Genomic DNA, 21,444 nt, shown 5'->3' with positions numbered 1-21,444 from the left:
TCTACCGCATCTGTGGGTTTTGCTCTGCTCTGCTTGTCTACCGCATCTGTGGGTTTTGCTCCGCTCTGCTTGTCTACCGCATCTGCGGGTTTTGCTCTGCTCTGCTTGTCTACCGCACCTGCGGGATTTGCTCTGCTCTGCTTGTCTACCGCACCTGCAGGTTTTGCTCTGCTCTGCCTGTTTACCGCACCTGGGGGTCTTGCTCTGCTCTGCTTGTCTATCGCCCCTGCGGGATTTGCTCTGCTCTGCTTGTCTACCGCACCTGCGGGTTTTACTCTGCTCTGCTTGTCTACTACACCTGCGGGTTTTGCTCTGCTCTGCTTGTCTACTGCACCTGCGGGTTTTGCTCTGCTCTGCTTGTCTGCCGCACCTGCAGGTTTTGCTCTGCTATGCTTGTCTACTGGACCTGCGGGTCTTGCTCTGCTCTGCTTGTCTACCACATCTGTGGGTTTTGCTCTGCTCTGCTTGTCGACCGCACCTGCGGATTTTGCTCTGCTCTTCTTGTTTACCGCACCTGCGGTTTTGCTATGCTTTGCTTGTCTACCGCACCTACCGGTTTTGCTCTGCCCTGCTTGTCTATCGCACTTGCGGGTTCTACTCTTCTCTGCTTGTCTACCGCACCTGCGGGTTTTGCTCTGCTCTGCTTGTCAACCGCACTTGCGGGTTCTGCCCTGCTCTGCTTGTCTACTGCACCTGCGGTTTTGCTCTGCTCTGCTTGTCTACCGCACTTGCGGGTTTAGCTCTGCTTTGCTTGTCTACCGCACCTGCGGATTTTGCTCTGCTCTGCTTGTTTACCGCACCTGCGGGTCTTGATCTGCTCTTCTTGTCTACTGCACCTGCGAGTTTTGCTCTACTTTGCTTGTCTACCGCACCTGCGGGTTTTGCTCTGCCCTGCTTGTCTACCGCACCTGTGCATTTTGCTCTGCTCTGCTTGTCTACCGCACCTGCGGGTTTTGCTCTGCTCTGCTTGTCTACCGCACCTGTGGGTTTTGCTTTGCTCTGCTTGTTTACCGCACCTGCGGGTCTTGCTCAGCTCTGCATGTCTGCCGCACTTAGGGGTTTTGCTCTGCTCTACTTGTCTACCGTACCTGTGGGTCTTGCTCTGCTTGTCTATCGCAACTACGGGTTTTGCCTTGCTCTGCTTGTCTACCGCACCAGCGGGTCTTGCTCTGCTCTGCATGTCTGCCGCACTTAGGGGTTTTGCTCTGCTCTACTTGTCTACCGTACCTGCGGGTCTTGCTCTGCTCTGCTTGTCTTTCGCAACAACGGGTTTTGCTCTGCTCTGCTTGTCTACTGCACCTGCGGTTTTGCTCTGCTCTGCTTGTCTACCGCACCTGCGGGTTTTGTTCTGCTCTGCTTGTCTACCGCACTTGCGGGTCTTGCTCTGCTCTGCTTGCCTACCGCACCTGTGGGTTTTGCTCTGCTTTGCTTGTATACCACACCTGCGGTTTTTGCTCTGATCTGCTTGTTTACTGCACCTGCTTGTTTTGTTCTGCTTTGCTTGTCTGCTGCACCTGTGGGTTTTGCTCTGCTCTGCTTGTCTACCGCACCTGCGGGTTTTGCTCTGCTTTGCTTGTCTACTGCACCTGTGGGTTTTTCTCTGCTCTGCTTGTCTACCGCACCTGTGGGTTTTGCTCTGCTTTGCTTGTATACCACACCTGCGGGTTTTGCTCTGATCTGCTTGTCTACTGCACCTGCTTGTTTTGCTCTGCTTTGCTTGTCTGCTGCACCTGCGGGTTTTGCTCTGCTCTGCTTGTCTACCGCACCTGCGGGTTTTGCTCGGCTCTACTTGTCTACCGCATCTGCGGGTTTTGCTCTGCTCTGCTTGTCTACCGCATCTGCGGGTTTTGCTCTGCTCTGCTTGTCTACCTCATCTGCGGGTTTTCTTTCTGCTCTGCTCGTTTACCGCACCTGCGGGTTTTGCTTGGCTCTAATTGTCTACCGCATCTGCCAGTACCCACCTGTCTGCATACCAGCCGTGCCTGCCAGTACCCATCTGTCTGCATACCAGCCGTGCCTGCCAGTACCCACCTGTCAGTATGCCAGCCTAACTTGCCTGTTCCTATATTCCCCGGTGTTGGTCAACAGCTGTGACCAGGGTCTGACCTGGAGTTTCACCTGGTCCCTCTGCTCGGTTCCTCCCTGGTTCACGGAGTCGACTGAGCCGCCGTTTGACCTTGGTCGGACCCAGTTAATACTTATTCATGCCCCTTCAGGCACTCCTCGGTTCATGGTCCAGTGGGATCACTAATCATGCTCACGCCAGTCAGTCCGGGCATGTGCCTAACATTATGCTCACCGGGAAGGAGTGCTGGCGTTCAGTGGGATGAGCCCTGGTCCATGCGGTCTTTCAAAAGACAGCCGGGCCAGTGGACGAGAGCACCCACTGACCTCCATGTAGCATAGCCACTGGCTATGTTGATAAATATTATTATTGCCTTTGCTTATTAGATACATTTCAAGGTTACGTAGTTCTTCTAGGGTGATGAGAACCCTTTGGTTTCACCATGAGTTGGCTTATCAAGTCATACATGATCATGTCACCTTTATTTCGAGATGATATGCTTGCTTAGTTAATAATACTGCAATGTTTGTCCATTATAATGAAGGCGTTATACAATGAGTCATATAGGCGAAGGTGCAACGGCTCGGGTTCTTTTCAGTAGAGTGTCATCACATGTTCCCATCTCGGATCAAAATCTACTTACTTATTGATATTGACATGTTCTTCATGTGAAAGAAAGAAAATTGTGTAAAGTCCTGGGTTCTGGCTGGTGATGATGATATGCTACGATTGTGATAAGCTACGAGATGACCCTGGTGGTAAGGGAAGAGTCAGATGGCTGGATAACTCAAATGAGGATCGCAATGCAATGCTCAGACTGACCATCAGCTCTCCCAACCCAAGCATGAAGTCTCCATAGAAATACATGTTGTTATGCTTGGGTTGGGAAAGCTGACGGCCAGTCCGAGCATTGCGTTGCGATCCTCATCTGACTTATACGACCAAGTGACTCTTTCTTAAGGGGGATTTAATGCTGAGACTTGCAAGTAGTTATGTTCCTGGTTCTCAGGGAAAGAGAAGGGTCCAGAATGATAATACTTCTCTATTACCTTTTTATATAATAATTACGATCATGAAAATATTATTAATGTTTGTATTTTAAAGGGAATCTGTCACCAGGTTTTTCTACCTAATCTGAGAGCAAAATGATGTAGAGACAGAGATCCTGATTCCAATGAGGTATCACTTCCTGGACTGCTTGATTCAGTTTTGATAAAATCTCTGTTTTCTCTGATTTAGATATAGGTGTGCTCTGACTGCTAAGCTCTGTTTAACCCCGCCCACACCATTAATTGAGAGCTTTCTATGTACAGTGTCAGTCAGCTGCCAATCAGTGGTGGGGGCGGGGTTATACAGAACAGCTGGATCGGCTTGCACATGACAACTAGTCCTGCAGTGATAATATCCTGCTGATAAAACACTGAATGTGTTGAAACTACAGCAAGCTGCCAACACCCAGCTCCCCTGCCGATCAGCTGTTATCAGTGTCGGCGGCCACTGTCCAGAAATACTTACCGAGCTGCTTCGTCTACTTGTAGTGGCTGCCGCCGGGTACTACACGTCTGCCTATTGATTTGAATAGGAGGCGGATGTGCAGTACCAAGTCCTGACTACTACCAGAAGACGGAGGAGCTCTGCATGTGAGTATTTCCCAATGGCGGCCACAGCCTTCGACACCGATAACAGCTGATCGGAGGGGGTTGTAAAAGTAGTAGACAACCTCTTTAATTATAATAAAGCTGTTGCCAAAAATCTAAGGTTTTCCAGGTGTTGCCAGCCTTAGTCAGGGCATACTGGTAGATGTAGCTTTAAAACAGCTGGAGAGCCACCGGTTGGACTCTGTTGACAAGTCTACACTCTAATTCAGCTTTGCTCGGCTGTTCTCGACTTTCTCCTTTTGGAAGTGTTTCTAGCTTTCCAGTGCCGTAGAGTTACTTATTATGACATATTTCTTTTATTTTATTCATTCTTTATCTTTACACACATAAAATGCGAGAATATTTAATTTCATACTTTCCATGCTGTATAGACATATACTGCGCTAAATACATGGTAAATATAGTTGTATTCATTATGTACAGCTTCTCTGCTCCATCTTTAATAAATCCTAATTACCTGATACCTGCCTTTCCTGCAAACAGAGAAGGGGCAATGCTATTACTCTGCTGTCTCCATACGTCATGTAACCTCAGATAACTCTACTGCTAATTACACACCTGAGCACAAACGTGCTATTTCTGACGCCTCCGAAATTATTACATAAAAGAATTTAAAATATTAAATATAACAATTTAAAAGTATGAGATATAGTTGAGATATAGCTCTACTCTACTTTGTACTTACTGACAAACAAGTTTACAAAAAAAACTAAAAATATCTCACTTCTTTATGTGCAAAATACTATGATACAGACCTAACTGATTATAAGTTTGTAGATGGTTAAAAAACTTACAGTCACATATTATTCTGTTCTGTACACATTCTCTTTTACTGTGTCTATGTCACCAAGAAGACACTGAACAAGCAGGTGATAGTTAAACTCAGAAGAAACAAATAAAGTAGCACTCTGTAACTCTATAGCATGCAAATATGAAATATAGGAAATTGGAATTGCATTACTGCTCTAGAAAATAAGGAAAAAATGAAGAGACTTAGCACATAAATCAGCCAATTCATGTGTGCCAAGCAGCCAATGACAAGGCGATCCTCTTTGATGGGAACCTAGCCTAATGTGATTCCTCTTCTGTCTTTGATATTTGTATAGTTAAATTCAGAACCCCGCACTGTAGTTTCAGATAAGAATTACTTGGATCCTTCTGGCCAAAAGCATGCTAATATCCTGTATTATGCCAGGCAGTGAGGAGACTTTTTGGCCACAAGACAGTTATTAATATGTTAAACATATATCACAAATTAAGAGCCCAATGGGATGTCAAGTGATAACCTGAAGTATCTGGACCTAATGGATAAGTTCTATCTAGATCCCAATTATGTTGCTTCATTTATACCGTCAGTCTCCTCTAACGGGACAGAAGGACCTGTGGAAGCCATCAATCTTCAGAACTTAGGTATGACTCTGACTTTTTGAAACTCTTTAATCTTCTATTTGTGATCCAAACCTAAGACTTGCATATTTATTCACATGTGTCCTTCCTTACTTTTTCTTTTTAGTTTCACATCTCCTGAGATGTGCCAAGATGACACAATTAAAAAAAAGCAAAAAAATATAAGTTTGTGACACTCTGTAGGGAGATGTTTATACTATTTTTATCTGAGTGGCCGCCCTGTGGTTGTGATAAGAAATGCAATCTGTTGGCATTTTTTTACCATGTCAAAATAATATATTGAACTTGTAAATACTAGAATGATACAGAGAACAATATTAAACCAAGATCACTATCTATCTATCTATCTATCTATCTATCTATCTATCTATCTATCTATAATTCATCTATCTATCTATCATCTATTATCTATCTATCTATTCTATCTATCATCTATCTATTATCTATCTATTATATCTATCTATCTACCTATCTTAAGGTAATGCACTTGGGCAGAGGAAATAAAATGTATAATTATATGCTTAATTGTAAAACACTGGGCAAAACTGTAACTGAAAAAGACCTGGGTGTATTGGTGGACGACAAGCTAACGTTTAGTGGCCAGTGTCAGGCAGCTGCTGCAAAGGCAAATAAAATAATGGGATGCATTAAAAGCGGCATAGATGCTCATGAGGAGAACATAATTTTACCTCTATACAAGTCATTAGTGCAACCACACTTAGAATACTGTGTACAGTTCTGGTCTCCGGTGTATAAGAAAGACATAGCTGAACTAGAGAGGGTGCAGAGAAGAGCGACCAAGGTTATTAGAGGACTGGGGGGTCTGCAATACCAAGACAGGTTATTACACTTGGGGTTATTTACTGTGGAAAAAAGAAGGCTTAGGGGTGATCTTATTACTATGTACAAGTATATGAGGGGACAGTACAAAGACCTTTCTACTGATCTTTTTACTCTGAGGCCTGAGACGGGGACAAGGGGGCATCTTCTATGTCTGGAGGAAAGAAGGTTTAATCATAATCACAGACAGGGATTCTTTACTGTAAGAGCAATGAGACTATGGAGCTCTCTGCCGCATGATGTTGTAATGAGTGATTCACTATTAAAATTTAAGAAGGGCATGGATGCCTTTCTTGAAAAGTATAATATTACAGGTTATATATACTAGATTCCTTGATAGGGCGTTGATCCAGGGAACTAGTCTGATTGTCGTATGGAGTCGAGAAGGAATTTTTTTCCCCAATGTGGAGCTTAGTGTTTGCCACATGGGGTTTTTTGCCTTCCTCTGGATCAACATGCTAGGCTATGGGTTGAAATAGATGGACTTAGTCTTCCTTCAACCTTAAAAAACTATGTTACTATCTATATATAATCTATCTATCTATCTATCTATCTATCTATCTATCTATCTATCTATCTATCCATCTATCCATCTATCTATTATATCTAGCTATCTATCTGTCTCTCCAGTCTGAGACTGGGGTGCCAAGGGTCCACCAGTAACATTGACTCGAGGCGCCCACTGTTCAGCTACATGCAAGTATTAAATTCTCCTCATTCACAAATTTAGCTATGCTTTTATAAAATTATAAACTGGTCAGTATGATGAATGAATGATGAGATACTGGTTTAGTTTGCACATTGTGAATCAAGGGTTTTGTGCCTACTACTGCACATATAGTGTGGTGGGAAATCAGCTCCTGTAGAGCGGCCCACCGGATAATTCATCTGCTGGCCAGTCTTCTATCTATCTATCTATCTATCTATCTATCTATCTATCTATCTATCTATCTATCTATCTATCTATCTATCTATCTATCTAACTATCTATCTATCTTATCTATTATCTCTCTATTATATATTATCTATCTATTATGAAGGATTCAACATTAAATTAGGATTCTTACCTGTTGACATCATTATCATGAAGACCACGACTAGGAAGAACTTCATGGTTGAAGACCCTGTTAGAGGAGATGTTGACAGGTGCGTGGCTTATGAATTCTATGAGATGAACTGTATAGAAATATGTTTTAATCTTAGAAAAAGGTGCAGCAGAGTGTAAAGGTTGAACTCTATTCTTTAAATAAAAGGGTGTGAGCAATACATGTAAGTCATATGTATCTGAAAATAAATATTGAAGTCATGGTATTGAGCTGGACACAATAGCATGAAGTCACTTTTTAGGAACCTATGGAAACCACTACATGGTATCGTCGCCTTTTAGTATCTAATATTTTAGCTTTATAATACTATAACATAACTTGTATCAAAGGCTTGATTGATATTTCAAAATATCATGAAAGCCAACCCTTCATTATTTCTGTGGTTTGTACAGGGTAATGCTTATCAGTCCTTTTTCGTTAGAAGAATTCATACAAGCGGCACCTACAGCAATGTCATGATCCAGAAAAAGAAGTTTGACGGGAATCCATCCTTGTACATAGACGTCTTCCAACAATTCTACGTGCACAGTATTGTTTCCTTCAATAAAAAGAAGCTCTTTTTTTTCGTGGACCAATCTGAATATTAAGAACATGGGGCTTAGAAAGGGGGCAGTTGCAAAGATTAAGCCATCCCTTTACCATTGGGTTTTTTGTATTCTTTATGGTCAATGCAGATGGTGGAAAAGCAGACCGTCGCGTTGGCTGTACAAGCTAGAGCAGCTTGCCCACCTTGCTATCCTACTAAGACTACTACACCATGACAAAGAAACTAGCATTCCCACTCCTGAGACAGCCATGCTAGCAAGGGCAAGCTGCTCTAGTCAGTACATCCACTCTGCATAACAATGCCCGCTATGTGTACGGACAGGCAGCTAGCCCTTGCTTCTTGGGGATATGTTTTGAAACCAGGCAGTAGACTTGATCCACCAGCTTGTTGGTTCCTGCTTTGCACTTAAAATGGTATTGTGTCCAAGCACGCTGTCAGTCTGGTACTGAGCCTTGCTCACTTCAGTTTCTACACTGCCTAGAAGTTTATAAAAACAAGTATTACTCTTACTAAGGCTCCAGAGCTGGTCTTAAAACTTATGAAATCACTTGAGCTGCATAAACTCAAGTTGTGACTTTCCGAATTACTCCAGTGTTTGCTGGGTGAACCAGAAGCCACTTCTTAATGTAAGTCTATGAGACTCAGAACGAAGCTCACATATTCTTACATTAAGAGAGAAAGTAACAGTTAGTATTGACTTCTGACCAATCAGAGCTACGGTCACAAGATAGCGGAAAGGGACTAGAGTGTCACCGAAATCAGTAGAAGACGGCCACCAGTAGGTATTTTACTATTCACAGGGAATAAAAATTACTCATATCTACCTGGTGATAAAATAAAAAAAAACAAAGTGGTACTTTAAGGGGGTTAACCGGAACCTGTTTTTTCTCCCTATGGGGCTAAGCACTTATCAGCACATAGTTTTAACTACTTGCTTGTGCTGCCCTGTGACAATCTCTCCCAGCTCAGTTCCTTCTGCCGATTCTCCTGCTTCCTGTTATGTCACTTCAACAGAGCAGTTCCTTCCCTTCTGCCCTGCTCTGTCTAAGGGACATCACATCTGATGTCATGTGTCACGGGTGTGTCAGGTGTTATAAACAGTCACTCTGGATCTGGCTGTAGAATGTCTCTGCATTTGGCATTGCAGATGCCTTCTTAATCCTTCTTCCTTTAGGACCCATCAGCTACCTCTCTCCTGCTGTTAATTGACACACCCTTGCATGGTAGTTAAAAACTCTCAGTTTTCTATAGGAAATCGCCGGTGGTACTTTTATGTAACTTTGCGCATGCTTAGAGCACTATCAGTTGGCTGTCTACTTCTCTGGTGTCCATGGAGGACAGTTGGCGTTTCTCCTCTAGTGTCTGCTCAAGCTAAGTTCATCCTCTTTGTTTGCCTACTTTGTTGTCTTTCGTTTGTAGTGGGACCTGACCAGTGCTCATCCCTTCCCCTCCCTATCTAGGGCCAAGCTCTAGCGACTTACAGGGTTTAGGGTCCTGCTCGGTGATTGGTGTGGAACCAATATATGGACAGTGGGGTAGGCAGGGTGTTATTATATCTCCCTAGGGGTCTCCACTCCTCCTGTTTGGAATTCCTCTCCCTTTTCCATTTGTGTTGCACTTAGTCTTTCCCACACCTTGCGTGACATTATGTTGATTGACAGCTCACGCAGTCTTAGTCTCAATCAACATGATCGGCAATAATGACCCTTTTGACAGAGCAAAGCAGAAGAAAAATGAAATGATCTGTCAAACACGTCACAGGAAGCAGGAGAATTGATGGTGGGTGAGCTAGGAGAGGAGGTCACAGGGCAGCACAGGCAGGTAGTTAGCAACTAATTGCCGATAAGTGCTTAGCTCTCTAGGGTGAAAAAAAGTCTCAGATAACCTCTGTAAGTCTTTTAAGGGAAAACATCTTCCATATATTAGACCATCACAAAATACAACAAATGATAAATAATATGCTCAACAGAAAATGTAGTAATTGACTATGAAATATGTAGTATATCATATATGTAACGGGTCTGGGAGGCGGAACCTCTGAGCAACTATACAAGGGGGCGGTCCTTGTAAGGAAGCGGGTGGCTCCCGGGGAAGACGGGCAGGTAGTCACGGCAAGTGACAGGGACTGTCTCTGGGTAGAAGGGCAGGTAGTCACGGCAAGTGACAGGGACAGTCTCAGGGTAGAAGGACAGCAGGCAGGTGGCTGGTGAGCGCTCCCAGGTGAGCGGGCGAGAGTCTTTGGACAGGCAGGTGGTCACGGCAAGTGACGGCAGAGCCTCCAGGTAGGCTAGCAGGCAGGTAGCAGGTGAGCCCTCCCAGGTGAGCGGGCTAGAGTCTCTGGACGGGCAGGTGTTCACGGCAAGTGACGGCAGAGCCTCCAGGTAGGCTAGCAGACAGGTAGCAGGTGAGCGCTCCCAGGTGAGCAGGCAAGAGTCTCTGGACAGGCAGGTGGTCACGACAAGTGACGGCAGAGCCTCCAGGTAGGCTAGCAGGCAGGTAGCAGGTGAGCGCTCCCAGGTGAGCAGGCAAGAGTCTCTGGACAGGCAGGTGGTCACGGCAAGTGACAGCGGAGCCTCCAGGTAGGCTAGCAGGCAGGTAGCAGGTGAGCGCTCCCAGGTGAGCGGGCAGGCTGGTCCATAGACAGACTGACAGGTGTCGGAAGGCAGACCGTCGGACCGCAGGCTTGCAAGCAGGTAAACAGATATCAGGCAGGTATCAAGCAGGAATCTGGCAGGTGACTGGCAGGTAACTGGTAACGGGACCTGAGGGCTGAAGCAGAGTGAAGGCTTTGCAACAACATTGCTCGGGCACCTCTATTTTGGAGGAGGTGCCTTATATATGGTGAGGTCCTCCGGCCATTGGCCGGGGACTCCATAGGACGGCACGCGCGGCCCCTTTAAGAGAGGGGGAGCGCGCGCGCGCCCTAAGCACAGTGGCCGGGAAGCAGCGCACGCTGCCAGCAGAGCGGGAGGATGACGCCGGGCACGGAGTGGAGAGGTGAGGGGAACAGCGTCCCTGCCTAGCAGGAGGCAGGGACACCGACGCTACAGTACCCCCCCCTTTAGGCCCCCCCTTTTTTAGGCCAGACAGAAATTTATCAAGGATGAGAGGGGCATGGATGTTCTCCCGGGGCTCCCACGTTCTCTCCTCAGGACCAAACCCCTTCCAATCTACCAGAAAAAAGGTTTTTCCTCTTACCCTTTTGGTGGCCAGAATGTTCTCTACCTCAAACTCGTTTTCAGCGGAAACCGGAGCAGGAGGCGTACCTGTAGACTTGGAAAAAGAGTTAAGTACCACGGGTTTGAGGAGAGATACATGGAAGGAGTTAGGGATCCGCAAGTTGGCCGGGAGTTTCAATTTATAGGCCACTGGGTTGATTTGTTTGATAACTTCTAGTGGGCCGATGAACCGAGGCCCTAACTTGTAGGAAGGAATCTTGAGTCGGACATACTTGGACGAGAGCCAGACTTTATCTCCAGGACGGAATTGTGGAGGATCCAGGCATTTTTTGTCAGCGTGTTTTTTTATCCGCTCGGACGACTGAAGGAGAGCAGATCGGGTACTCTCCCAAATGGAGGAAAATTTGCTAACGAGAGATTCCGCAGCCGGATTGTCCACCGAGGTGGAGACGGTAAATGGGATCCGAGGATGCTGACCGAAGACTACAAAAAACGGGGATCTGGAGGAAGATTCGCTCTCGTGATTATTGTAAGAGAATTCGGCCCATGGCAGGAGATCCACCCAGTCTGAATGGTGGGCATTAACGAAGTGCCGGAGGTAACTGGTCAGGATCTGATTGATCCGCTCCACTTGACCATTGGACTGTGGGTGGTATGCGGAGGAGAAGTCCAGGGTGACGTCTAGCAGCTTACATGTGGCTCTCCAGAAGCGTGAGGTGAACTGAACCCCACGATCCGACACGATGTGGAGGGGCAGGCCATGGAGACGGAAGATGTGGCGGATAAAGTCTTTAGGCAGCTCGGCTGCAGATGGGAGGCCTGGCAGGGGAATGAAATGAGCCATTTTGGAAAAGCGGTCAGCGACCACCCAAATGACCGTACAACCGGCAGAGACATGGAGATCTGTTATGAAGTCCATAGCTATATGCTGCCAGGGGGCAGCAGGTACTGGAAGAGGAAGGAGGCGACCGGCTGGCAGGTGTCTCGGAACCTTGTTGCGGGCGCAGGACACACAGGCAGAAACAAAGTCTATTACGTCCTTGTGCAGGGTAGGCCACCAGTAGTGCCGGGTGATAAGCTGGAGGGTCTTTTTCTGACCGGCATGGCCAGCAAGCTTAGACGAGTGACCCCAGTGTAGGATCTTCTCCCGATCAGGTACCGTTACGAACGTCTTACCGGGAGGGAGACGATTTAGACTCACGGGGGCCACCTGCATTACTCTGACGGGATCGATGATGTGTTTAGGTTCCTCCTCAAGATCAGACACCAGGAAGGATCGGGACAAGGCGTCAGCTTTGATGTTTTTGTCAGCTGGGCGAAAATGAAGAACAAAATCAAAGCGAGCAAAAAACAAGGACCACCGGGCTTGGCGCGGGTTAAGTCTCTGGGCACTCTGGAGGTAAGCCAAGTTCTTGTGGTCCGTGTAAATTATTACCGGGTGAAGAGCCCCTTCGAGCAGGTAACGCCACTCCTCCAATGCCAGCTTAATGGCCAATAATTCTCGGTCTCCTAGAGAATAGTTGCGCTTGGAAGAGGAGAAGAGTTTGGAGAAGAAGCCGCAAGTTACCATTCTCCCGGAAGACGATTTTTGGGTAAGTACCGCTCCGGCTCCAGAGGAGGAGGCGTCAACTTCCAGGAAGAATTGCTTGATGCCGTCCGGGCGATGCAGCACCGGGGCGGAAGAGAAAGCCTGTTTTAAGGAAAGAAAGGCTTCCTCAGCTTCAGGCGGCCATTCTCTGGGATTAGTGCCCTTATGGGTGAGCGCAGAGATTGGGGCAGTCCGGGAAGAGAAGTGCGGTATGAAGAGCCGGTAGTAGTTGGCGAAGCCCAGGAACCGCTGAATAGCCTTCAACCCCTCTGGTCGAGGCCACTTCTCGATGGCAGACAGTTTCTCAGGATCCATTCGTAGGCCGGTCTGAGAAATTATGTAGCCCAAAAACGGAAGCGACGTCTGCTCAAAGAGGCACTTCTCATATTTAGCGTAGAGGTGGTTCTGCCTGAGCCTGAGCAGAACCTGACGAACATCCCTCCGGTGTGTAGGGAGATCCGGAGAGAAGACCAAGATGTCGTCCAGGTACACCACTACGCAGGAGTAGAGAAGGTCCCGGAAGATGTCATTGACCAACTCTTGAAAGACGGCGGGAGCGTTACAGAGACCGAAGGGCATTACCAGGTATTCATAGTGGCTGTCCCGGGTGTTGAATGCCGTCTTCCATTCATCCCCCTGATGGATACGGACCAGGTTATACGCCCCACGGAGGTCCAGCTTGGTGAAGATTCTAGCCCCCCTCAGACGGTCAAATAATTCCGGAATGAGCGGAAGGGGGTATTTATTCTTCACCGTGATCTGGTTAAGGCCTCTATAGTCTATACAGGGACGGAGTGAGCCATCCTTCTTTTTGACGAAGAAGAAGCCTGCTCCCGCCGGGGAAGTACATTTCCGGATGAATCCCCGGGCCAGATTCTCCTCAATATATTCTGACATGGATCGGGTCTCAGCAGCGGACAAAGGGTAAATGCGCCCACGGGGAGGAGCAGCGCCGGGCATCAGGTCGATTGGGCAGTCGTATGGTCTATGAGGGGGTAATGTCTCTGCCTCCTTTTTATTAAAGACGTCCGCATACGACCAATAAGGAGCTGGAAGACCAGGTAGATTGGCTGGAGTAGGAGAAGGACGGACAGGATGGACGGGAACTAAACAAGTCTTATGGCTGTCCTGTCCCCAGCGAAGGACTTCTCCGGTCTGCCAATCAAGCACGGGTGCATGTTTCTGAAGCCAAGGTAGGCCTAGCAATAGGGCGTGAGAGAGTCCAGGCAGAACATGAAAGAAGATGCTCTCAGAGTGCAGCATTCCCACCTGCAGGGTTATGTATTCGGTGATGAGTTGGATGGGATGTGGTAAGAGGCCCCCATCCACGGCAGCGACAGATAAGGGTACAGCTAGAGGTTTGGTGGGAATGCGGTATTTCTCTACCAGAGACTGAGAAATTAGATTTCTGGCAGCTCCAGAGTCAAGTTGGGCTAGTTCAAAATAACGGTTCTCCCCGCAGATGATAGAGACCGACAGCAACAGAGATGGAGAGGGTTTTCTCTTGTCTAGGACGACCTCTCTGAGCGATCCTAGACACAGGCGTTTCCCGACCTCTCCGGGCAGGAACGGATCTGGTGCTCCTTACTGCCACAGTAGAAGCAGCTCCCCTCGGCACGGCGTAACTCTTGACGGGTTTTGACCATCTTGGTCTGGTCGACCTGCATAGGCTCGGGTGAGTGCGCCTGGGGAGTAGCGGGAGAAGGGACAGGTTTCTGAAAGGTAGGGGCTAGACGTGGAAACCTCCTCTCACGGGTGACCTCTTTGGCGCTTTCCTGGAACCGGATGTCAATCTGGGTGGCCAGAGTTATTAAGTCGTCGAGAGTGGTAGGTATGTCCCGACCGGCGAGTTCATCTTTAATACGGCTGGACAGACCCTCCCAAAAGACAGACACCAGGGCGTCGTTATCCCAGGCCAGCTCAGAAGCAAGGGTATGGAACCGTATGGCATATTGGCCCACGGTGAGATTTCCTTGATGGAGGCGTAGCAGAGATGATGCGGATGAGGTCTTCCGTCCGGGTTCGTCGAAGACTTTCCGGAAAGCCGTGAGAAAGGCTGGCAGGTTGGACACCAGGGGTCTCCTCTCTTCCATAGATGATTTAGCCAAGCCAGTGCCTCCCCCGTGAGATGGGACATGATGAAGGCTACTTTGGCCCGGTCAGAGATAAACTGGTGGGACAGGAGTTCAAAGTGCAGGGTGCACTGGTTTATGAAGCCCCGAGCTTGAGTGGGGTCGCCTCCGATGCGAGGAGGTGCAGAAAGCCGGGGTCCTGGGCAGGATGCCATGGTATTGGTGGGCAGCGGCGCTGCCGGGCTGCGAGTCATGACACTAGCGGTGGTTGCTGGTGGAGCAGTCAGAGTGTCCAGGCGAGAGTTGACATTCCGCAGATGACTCAGGATCGACTCCTGTTGGGTCCTCTGACGGGACAGTTCATGACATAGGTCCGAGAGCGAGGGAGCTTGGGTGCCACCGGGTTCCATGGCCCGAGCAAACTGTAACGGGTCTGGGAGGCGGAAACTCTGAGCAACTATACAAGGGGGCGGTCCTTGTAAGGAAGCGGGTGGCTCCCGGGGAAGACGGGCAGGTAGTCACGGCAAGTGATAGGGACAGTCTCTGGGTAGAAGGGCAGGTAGTCACGGCAAGTGACAGGGACAGTCTCAGGGTAGAAGGACAGCAGGCAGGTGGCTGGTGAGCGCTCCCAGGTGAGCGGGCGAGAGTCTTTGGACAGGCAGATGGTAACGGCAAGTGACGGCAGAGCCTCCAGGTAGGCTAGCAGGCAGGTAGCAGGTGAGCGCTCCCAGGTGAGCGGGCTAGAGTCTCTGGACGGGCAGGTGGTCACGGCAAGTGACGGCAGAGCCTCCAGGTAGGCTAGCAGGCAGGTAGCAGGTGAGCGCTCCCAGGTTAGCAGGCAAGAGTCTCTGGACAGGCAGGTGGTCACGGCAAGTGACAGCGGAGCCTCCAGGTAGGCTAGCAGGCAGGTAGCAGGTGAGCGCTCCCAGGTGAGCGGGCAGGCTGGTCCATAGACAGACTGACAGGTGTCGGAAGGCAGACCGTCGGACCGCAGGCTTGCAAGCAGGTAAACGGATATCAGGCAGGTATCAAGCAGGAATCTGGCCGGTGACTGGCAGGTAACTGGTAACGGGACCTGAGGGCTGAAGCAGAGTGAAGGTTTTGCAACAACATTGCTCGGGCACCTCCATTTTGGAGGAGGTGCCTTATATATGGGGAGATCCTCCGGCCATTGGCCGGGGACTCCTTAGGACGGCGCGCGGCCCCTTTAAGAGAGGGGGAGCGCGTGCGCGCCCTAAGCACAGTGGCCGGGAAGCAGCGCACGCTGCCAGCAGAGCGGGAGGAGGACGCCGGGCACGGAGTGGAGAGGTGAGGGGAACAGCGTCCCTGCCTAGCAGGAGGCAGGGATGCCGACGCTACAATATACAGTTATGTCCATATATATTTGGACAGAAACAACATTTTTCTAATTTTGGTTCTAGACATTACCACAATGAATTTTAAACAAAACAATTCAGATGCAGTTGAAGTTCAGACTTTCAGCTTTCATTTGAGGGTATCCACATTAAAATTGGATGAAGAGTTTAGGAGTTTCAGCTCCTTAACATGTGCCACCCTGTTTTTAAAGGGACCAAAAGTAATTGGACAATTGACTCCAAGGCTATTTCATGGACAGGTGTGGGCAATCCCTTCGTTATGTCATTCTCAATTAAGCAGAGAAAATGCCTGGAGTTGATTTGAGGTGTGGAGCTTGCATTTGGAAGGTTTTGCTGTGAAGTAAACATGGGGTCAAAGGAGCCCGCCATGCAGGTGAAACAAGCCATCCTTAAGCTGAAAAAACAGGAAAAACCCATCCGAGAAATTGCTACAATATTAGGAATGGCAAAATCTACAGTTTCGTACATCCTGAGAAAGAAAGAAAGCACTGGTGAACTCATCAATGCAAAAAGACCTGGGCGCCCACGGAAGACAACAGTGGTGGACGATTGCAGAATAATCTCCATGGTGAAGAGAAACCCCTTCACAACAGCCAACCAAGTGAACAACACTCTCCAGTAGGTAGGCGTATCAATATCCAAATCTACCATAAAGAGAAGACTGCATGAAAGTAAATACAGAGGGTTCACTGCACGGTGCAAGCCACTCATAAGCTTCAAGAATAAAAAGGCTAGACTGGACTTTGCTAAAAAAAACATCTAAAAAGCCAGCACAGTTCTGGAAGAACATTCTTTGGACAGATGAAACCAAGATCAACCTCTACCAGAATGATTGAAAGAGAAAAGTATGGCGACGGCGTGGTACAGCTCATGATCCAAAGCATAGGCAGTGTGATGGCTTGGGCATGCATGGCTGCCAGTGGCACTGGGTCACTAGTGTTTATTGATGATGTGACACAGGACAGAAGCAGCCGAATGAATTCTGATGTGTTCAGTGCCATACTATGTGCTCAGATCCAGCCAAATGCAGCCAAACTGATTGGTCGTCGTTTCATACTACAGATTGACAATGACCCAAAACATAAAGCCAAAGCAACCCAGGAGTTTATTAAAGCAAAAAAGGGGAACATTCTTGAATGGCCAAGTCAGTCACCTGATCTCAACCCAATTGAGCATGAATTTCACTTGTTAAAGACTAAACTTCAGGCAGGCCCACAAACAAACAGCAACTGAAAACCACCGCAGTGAAGGCCTGGCAGAGCATCAAAAAGGAGGAAACACAGCGTCTGGTGATGTCCATGAGTTCAAGACTTCAGGCAGTCATTGCTAACAAAGGGTTTTCAACCAAGTACTAGAAATGCTGTAAAAATTAATTCATCGCACACTCATAGGAAGTTTTGCTTTTTAGTGCCAATTTATTTATACAAATGAAATGTAGGAAAAATAACAGTGGTGAAGGCGACAATAGGTAGACGTTTCGGCCACACTGGCCTTATTCATTAAGTCGCTACTGCAAAAAAGATAAATAGCATGATGAGAAAAAAATATAACAAAAGATGCATAATTGAAAGTCATACATAAGAATACATCTCGGTTGACACTGAGTTACGAAAGAGGTAGGTAACGGAATTGACGGTGTCAAAAAGGGAGGAGGGGAAAAAGGGGGGGGATGGAAAGGGGAGGGAGAGAGAGGAGGGGGGTTGGGGTTGAGGGTTGGGATAGGATGGAGGCAGAGGAATATTATATACAAATAAAAGCAGTTAAAAACAGTCAAGGTATACCAGGGGGAGCACAGGTATTGGGGGGTTCCATACTTCTATCAAGTTTGTTTTAGTAGGAAGGCACCATAGAATGTAGAGAGAAGTTCCAGTCAGAAGCTACAACAATGAGGGGATTCAGATCAGTATCATGAGGCATGGGGTAGAATGCCTAAGCTAGTGGATATAAGTACCTTAACAATGGACAGGGGTTCATCAGCCTGTGGAGAGCTGAAATAGAAGTAATGCCGGTTACCAGTGCTGACAAGGGGTTTGGATAAGGAGTAAAGCCCATAGGGGTCAATAAGTACCTGCAGATCCTGTATCAGGGGTGTCTCTAGATGGGGAGTCCCATAAATGGTAGAAGTGGAGGGTACAGGCAGCGTTCCCAGGTTAGGCTGTTGTTAGTGTGGGAGTCAGGCTGCCTTATGTACACAGTGCTGCAGGAAGTGCGTCATCAGGGGGCGTGTCCCGGAAGTGGCATGTTGCTGGTTCTCATGTGACAGTGGTTGTTTATTGGTAGCCATGGTAACCAGCCACATCACGCTGTGTAGGGGGTTGTAGTGAGAGAGGGAGTAACTGTGGGCGTGTACAGAGTCACAGAGCTCTGCATGGAGGGCTGAACTGGGAGTAGCAGTGGGATATACAGAGGAATGACGTGCTGTGAGCAGGTCACATGTGGGAGGTGATGCATGCAGGTTATCATGGTGCTGCGACCCTGATATTTGTAGTGTATGAACTGTAGTGTTGAGCCACCCCCGTAGTGTTCGAGTTCGGTTCGGTTCGTCGAACACCCGTGTGTTCGCCGAACTGTTCGTCGAACTGTTCGTCGAACACCTTCGAACACCGTTAAAACCAATGGCAGGCAAACAAAAACACATAGAAACACATAGAAAACACCTTCAAAGGTGTCCAAAAGCTGACAAACTGCTCAGAAGACACAACTAACACATGGAAAAGTGACAAGTACATATAGTCATGCGAAAAGAAAAGAGGTGGAGGAGTAAAAGGAGGGGGAGACACAGATATAGGCATGTCATGCCCTTCTAAAATCCAAAAAGTGAGAAGCCGACACGTTCAGTCCGCTCCTGCCCGTGCCACCTCCGTGTCGCCGGGTTTGTGCCAGAGCCGCGGTGAACCCTGACGGCCAGCCCCCCTCTCCCAATACTGGTGCCTGTCCGCTGGTGGGTCGAGCGAGCCCCCCTGTGGTGGAGGCAGCTCTAAGCTTTTTAATTTAAATTGTCTCTCTAATTTGAATAAATACACTTTAAATCCATTTACAAGGATCTATTGGAGGGCAAGTCTCATGCCAGCAGCCGCGTAATTCCAGCTCCAGTAGCGTCCACTAAAGCTGCTGCAGTTAAAAAGCTTTTATAAGGATCGAACTCGGCTGTCCACCGCAAGGCATCCTACTGCCAGTCCGAGCCCCTATGCCTTGGGGTGCCTCCTGATGCTCTTCACTGAGTATCCCGTGGTCCCGAAGCATTTCCTTTGAAAAAATGAAGTGTCCAAACTACAGGTGGTGTAGCTTGCTTAACAGCCGGGATAATCCGCTGACTAGCAGACCCTGCTACTAGGCACAAAGTATTTCCTGGGCTAGATGCAGTTAAAAATTTGTAATTAGATACTCTCGTTGGATGCTGAGAAAGCATTCTATAGAGTCTCCTGGCACACCATATATGATTCTCTTAAAAAGCTTGGGGTAGGGGTCTAGGGGACCCTTTTATAGCCAAAATCACGGCCCTGTATCGCAATACGTCACCTAGGCTGAAGATAAATGGAACTGTAGCACCCTGAGGGCTCGGTTGCTACAGAGGTATTGCACCTCACCCAGAGCTGTGATATCTCACTCTCAGGTAAGGATGTAGTGTGGATCAGGACCCGACACCTGCATGCATTACACCACATTGCCGTGGGGCAGGGCGACCAATATGCCCCTGAGATGGGCACGACAGTCCCTGTCCCTGGCTGGAGTGGGGGGATGGAACACTGAGGAAGGGGAACCCTGTAGTGCAGGAGCAGGGAGGAAGCCGTTCCTGGGTGCATTGAGAAGGGAGTATAAAAGGTGGGCACCATCTTAGTTCAGTGCAGAGAAGTCTGAGCAGAAGTGGCAGGGAGCAGGGGCTCTGCATGAGCTCTGCTCCGGAGGCGGGCCTAGTAACAGAGGCCCAGGCCTGGAAGAGGGAGAAGGAAGGAAGAGGAGCGGAGAAGGCTCCAGGAACGAGGAACGAAGGGATCTCAGGGGTGCGGACGGGCGAGTCGCCACCGCACGCCCGAATCCACCTGCGTGGATGGGTCAGGCCAAAGGGGGAGACCGGTCCCCGAAACTAGTGGAGGCAGGAAACGACCCTCAGCTAGAAACAGGAGGCTGTGACATTTTATGTGGCGCAGCCCCTCGCTACACCCGCTAGGAAGGCACCACATAGGGTCAGGGAAACTGGCGCCAAGTTTACCAAGAGGAGGTGCGAGGCAGCCGGACAGAAGGGTTGGTAAGAAAGGCCAGACAAAGGACACACAAAGGGGGTCCTGTGAAGCACTCTAAAGTTATCTGGGAGTTGTCTGAGCCCCTCACCTGGTGAGCACAGTACGACGTGGGCAGCCGTTACCTGCAGACGTGGTCTGGATAATAAGAACTGTGAGTAAAGGCCCTGGACTGCATCACTGACTCCGTGTCATTACTGCTGCTGCCCTGCACCATCACCCCCATCCTCCGCATACACTGCCCTGAGGCTATACTCCTCCCGTGGGGAGTTATGCTACGCTCTGCTGCACCCACAACACCAGCCTCAGCGGTCTGCCCTGGAGCGGCGGTTCACTCTGACCGCAATCCACGGGTGGCGTAGTCGGACATTTAAACATCAAAACCACATAAATAGTTCCGCCACTGGTTTGACCGCCCTGAGCCACGGAACCGGGTTGCCGCCACGGAGACTACAACCACCAGCATCCACCAAAAAGGGTCCGGCTCCGGGTGTCCCAAGGCCCAGGGGGCGCGTCAGAACATTTTCATCACCTTTCACAATCACCAATGGGACAAGGCAGGGATGTTCTCTGTCCCCTCTCTTATACATCCTAGTGACGGAGCACCTGCTCTCATCAATTCGCCATAACCCCAATATTAGGTGGATTGAGGTGGGAGGCACCGAGTACAAGTGCTCTCTATTTGCTGATGATGTCCTAGTATATATCACTCAATCACATATATCCATCCATGCTGTTATGGCTGAAATAGATCACTTTGTTACATGGTCAAATTTTAAAATCAATGCAGCGAAGTCTGAGGCCCTCGATGTCTCCCTCCCCAAATCCATATAGGATTCCATCCAGTCCAACTTTCCCTTTGCCTGGCCCTCACAGGGTATCAAATACTTAGGAATTCCTATTCATAGAGACCTCTCCCATCTATGTTATCTTAATTTTGGGCCCTTTATTGAACAACTCCATACAGACCACGGTTGGCAAGTTAGAACTGTAAGATTCACTACGTGAACCACTGGTGTTTTTTGGAAAAGCACATGTACACTGTGTTCCAAATTATTATGCAAAAAGTGTTTAGGAGTGATAAGGGAAGAATTTGTTTGTTTGTCAGTTAAACTCATTGATGGTGATGTGTGTCAGGGCTCTTTATATCACTGTAAGCAATTGCAGACACCTGTGCTAATTAGTTTGGCAGGTGTGTCCAATGAAAGGCAAGACTACTTAAGAAGGCTGTCTCACATTATTAAGCAGCCTACATTTTCTGCCATAATGGGAAAGAAAAAGGATGTGTCGGCTGCTGAGAAGCAACAAATTGTGGAGTGTTTAGGTCAAGGCATGACTACAATCAACATTGTGCGATGATCAGGATGA

The 21,444-nt window shown here is 48.3% G+C and overlaps 1 protein-coding gene across 3 annotated transcripts in view; it reads right to left on the bottom strand.

The window, feature by feature from the left end:
- The window catches only part of LOC141173049 (phospholipase A2 inhibitor gamma subunit B-like), a 52,955-nt gene extending 34,907 nt beyond the window's left edge, over nucleotides 1–18,048 (bottom strand). Inside the window, exons 1-3 of one of the 3 annotated variants that reach the window (XM_073657682.1) lie at nucleotides 17,907–18,048; nucleotides 17,790–17,826; nucleotides 7,038–7,094 (exon numbers count right to left, since the gene is read on the bottom strand). In XM_073657682.1, the coding sequence (XP_073513783.1) occupies nucleotides 7,038–7,083 (46 nt within the window). In that variant the 5' untranslated portion in view covers nucleotides 7,084–7,094; nucleotides 17,790–17,826; nucleotides 17,907–18,048. Of the gene's footprint in view, nucleotides 1–7,037; nucleotides 7,147–17,789; nucleotides 17,827–17,906 lie in introns of all 3 variants that reach the window. The other 2 variants (XM_073657680.1, XM_073657681.1) reach the window with 2 other exon arrangements.
- Nucleotides 18,049–21,444: the final 3,396 nt, after the last annotated feature.

Source organism: Phyllobates terribilis, unplaced genomic scaffold (genome assembly GCF_046119375.1).
Source record: "Phyllobates terribilis strain yellow unplaced genomic scaffold, ASM4611937v1 Scaffold_12__6_contigs__length_324123572, whole genome shotgun sequence".
Taxonomy (NCBI): domain Eukaryota; kingdom Metazoa; phylum Chordata; class Amphibia; order Anura; family Dendrobatidae; genus Phyllobates; species Phyllobates terribilis.
The sequence above is the reverse complement of the archived record's forward strand: the minus strand, read 5'-3'. Positions and strand labels throughout refer to the sequence as shown.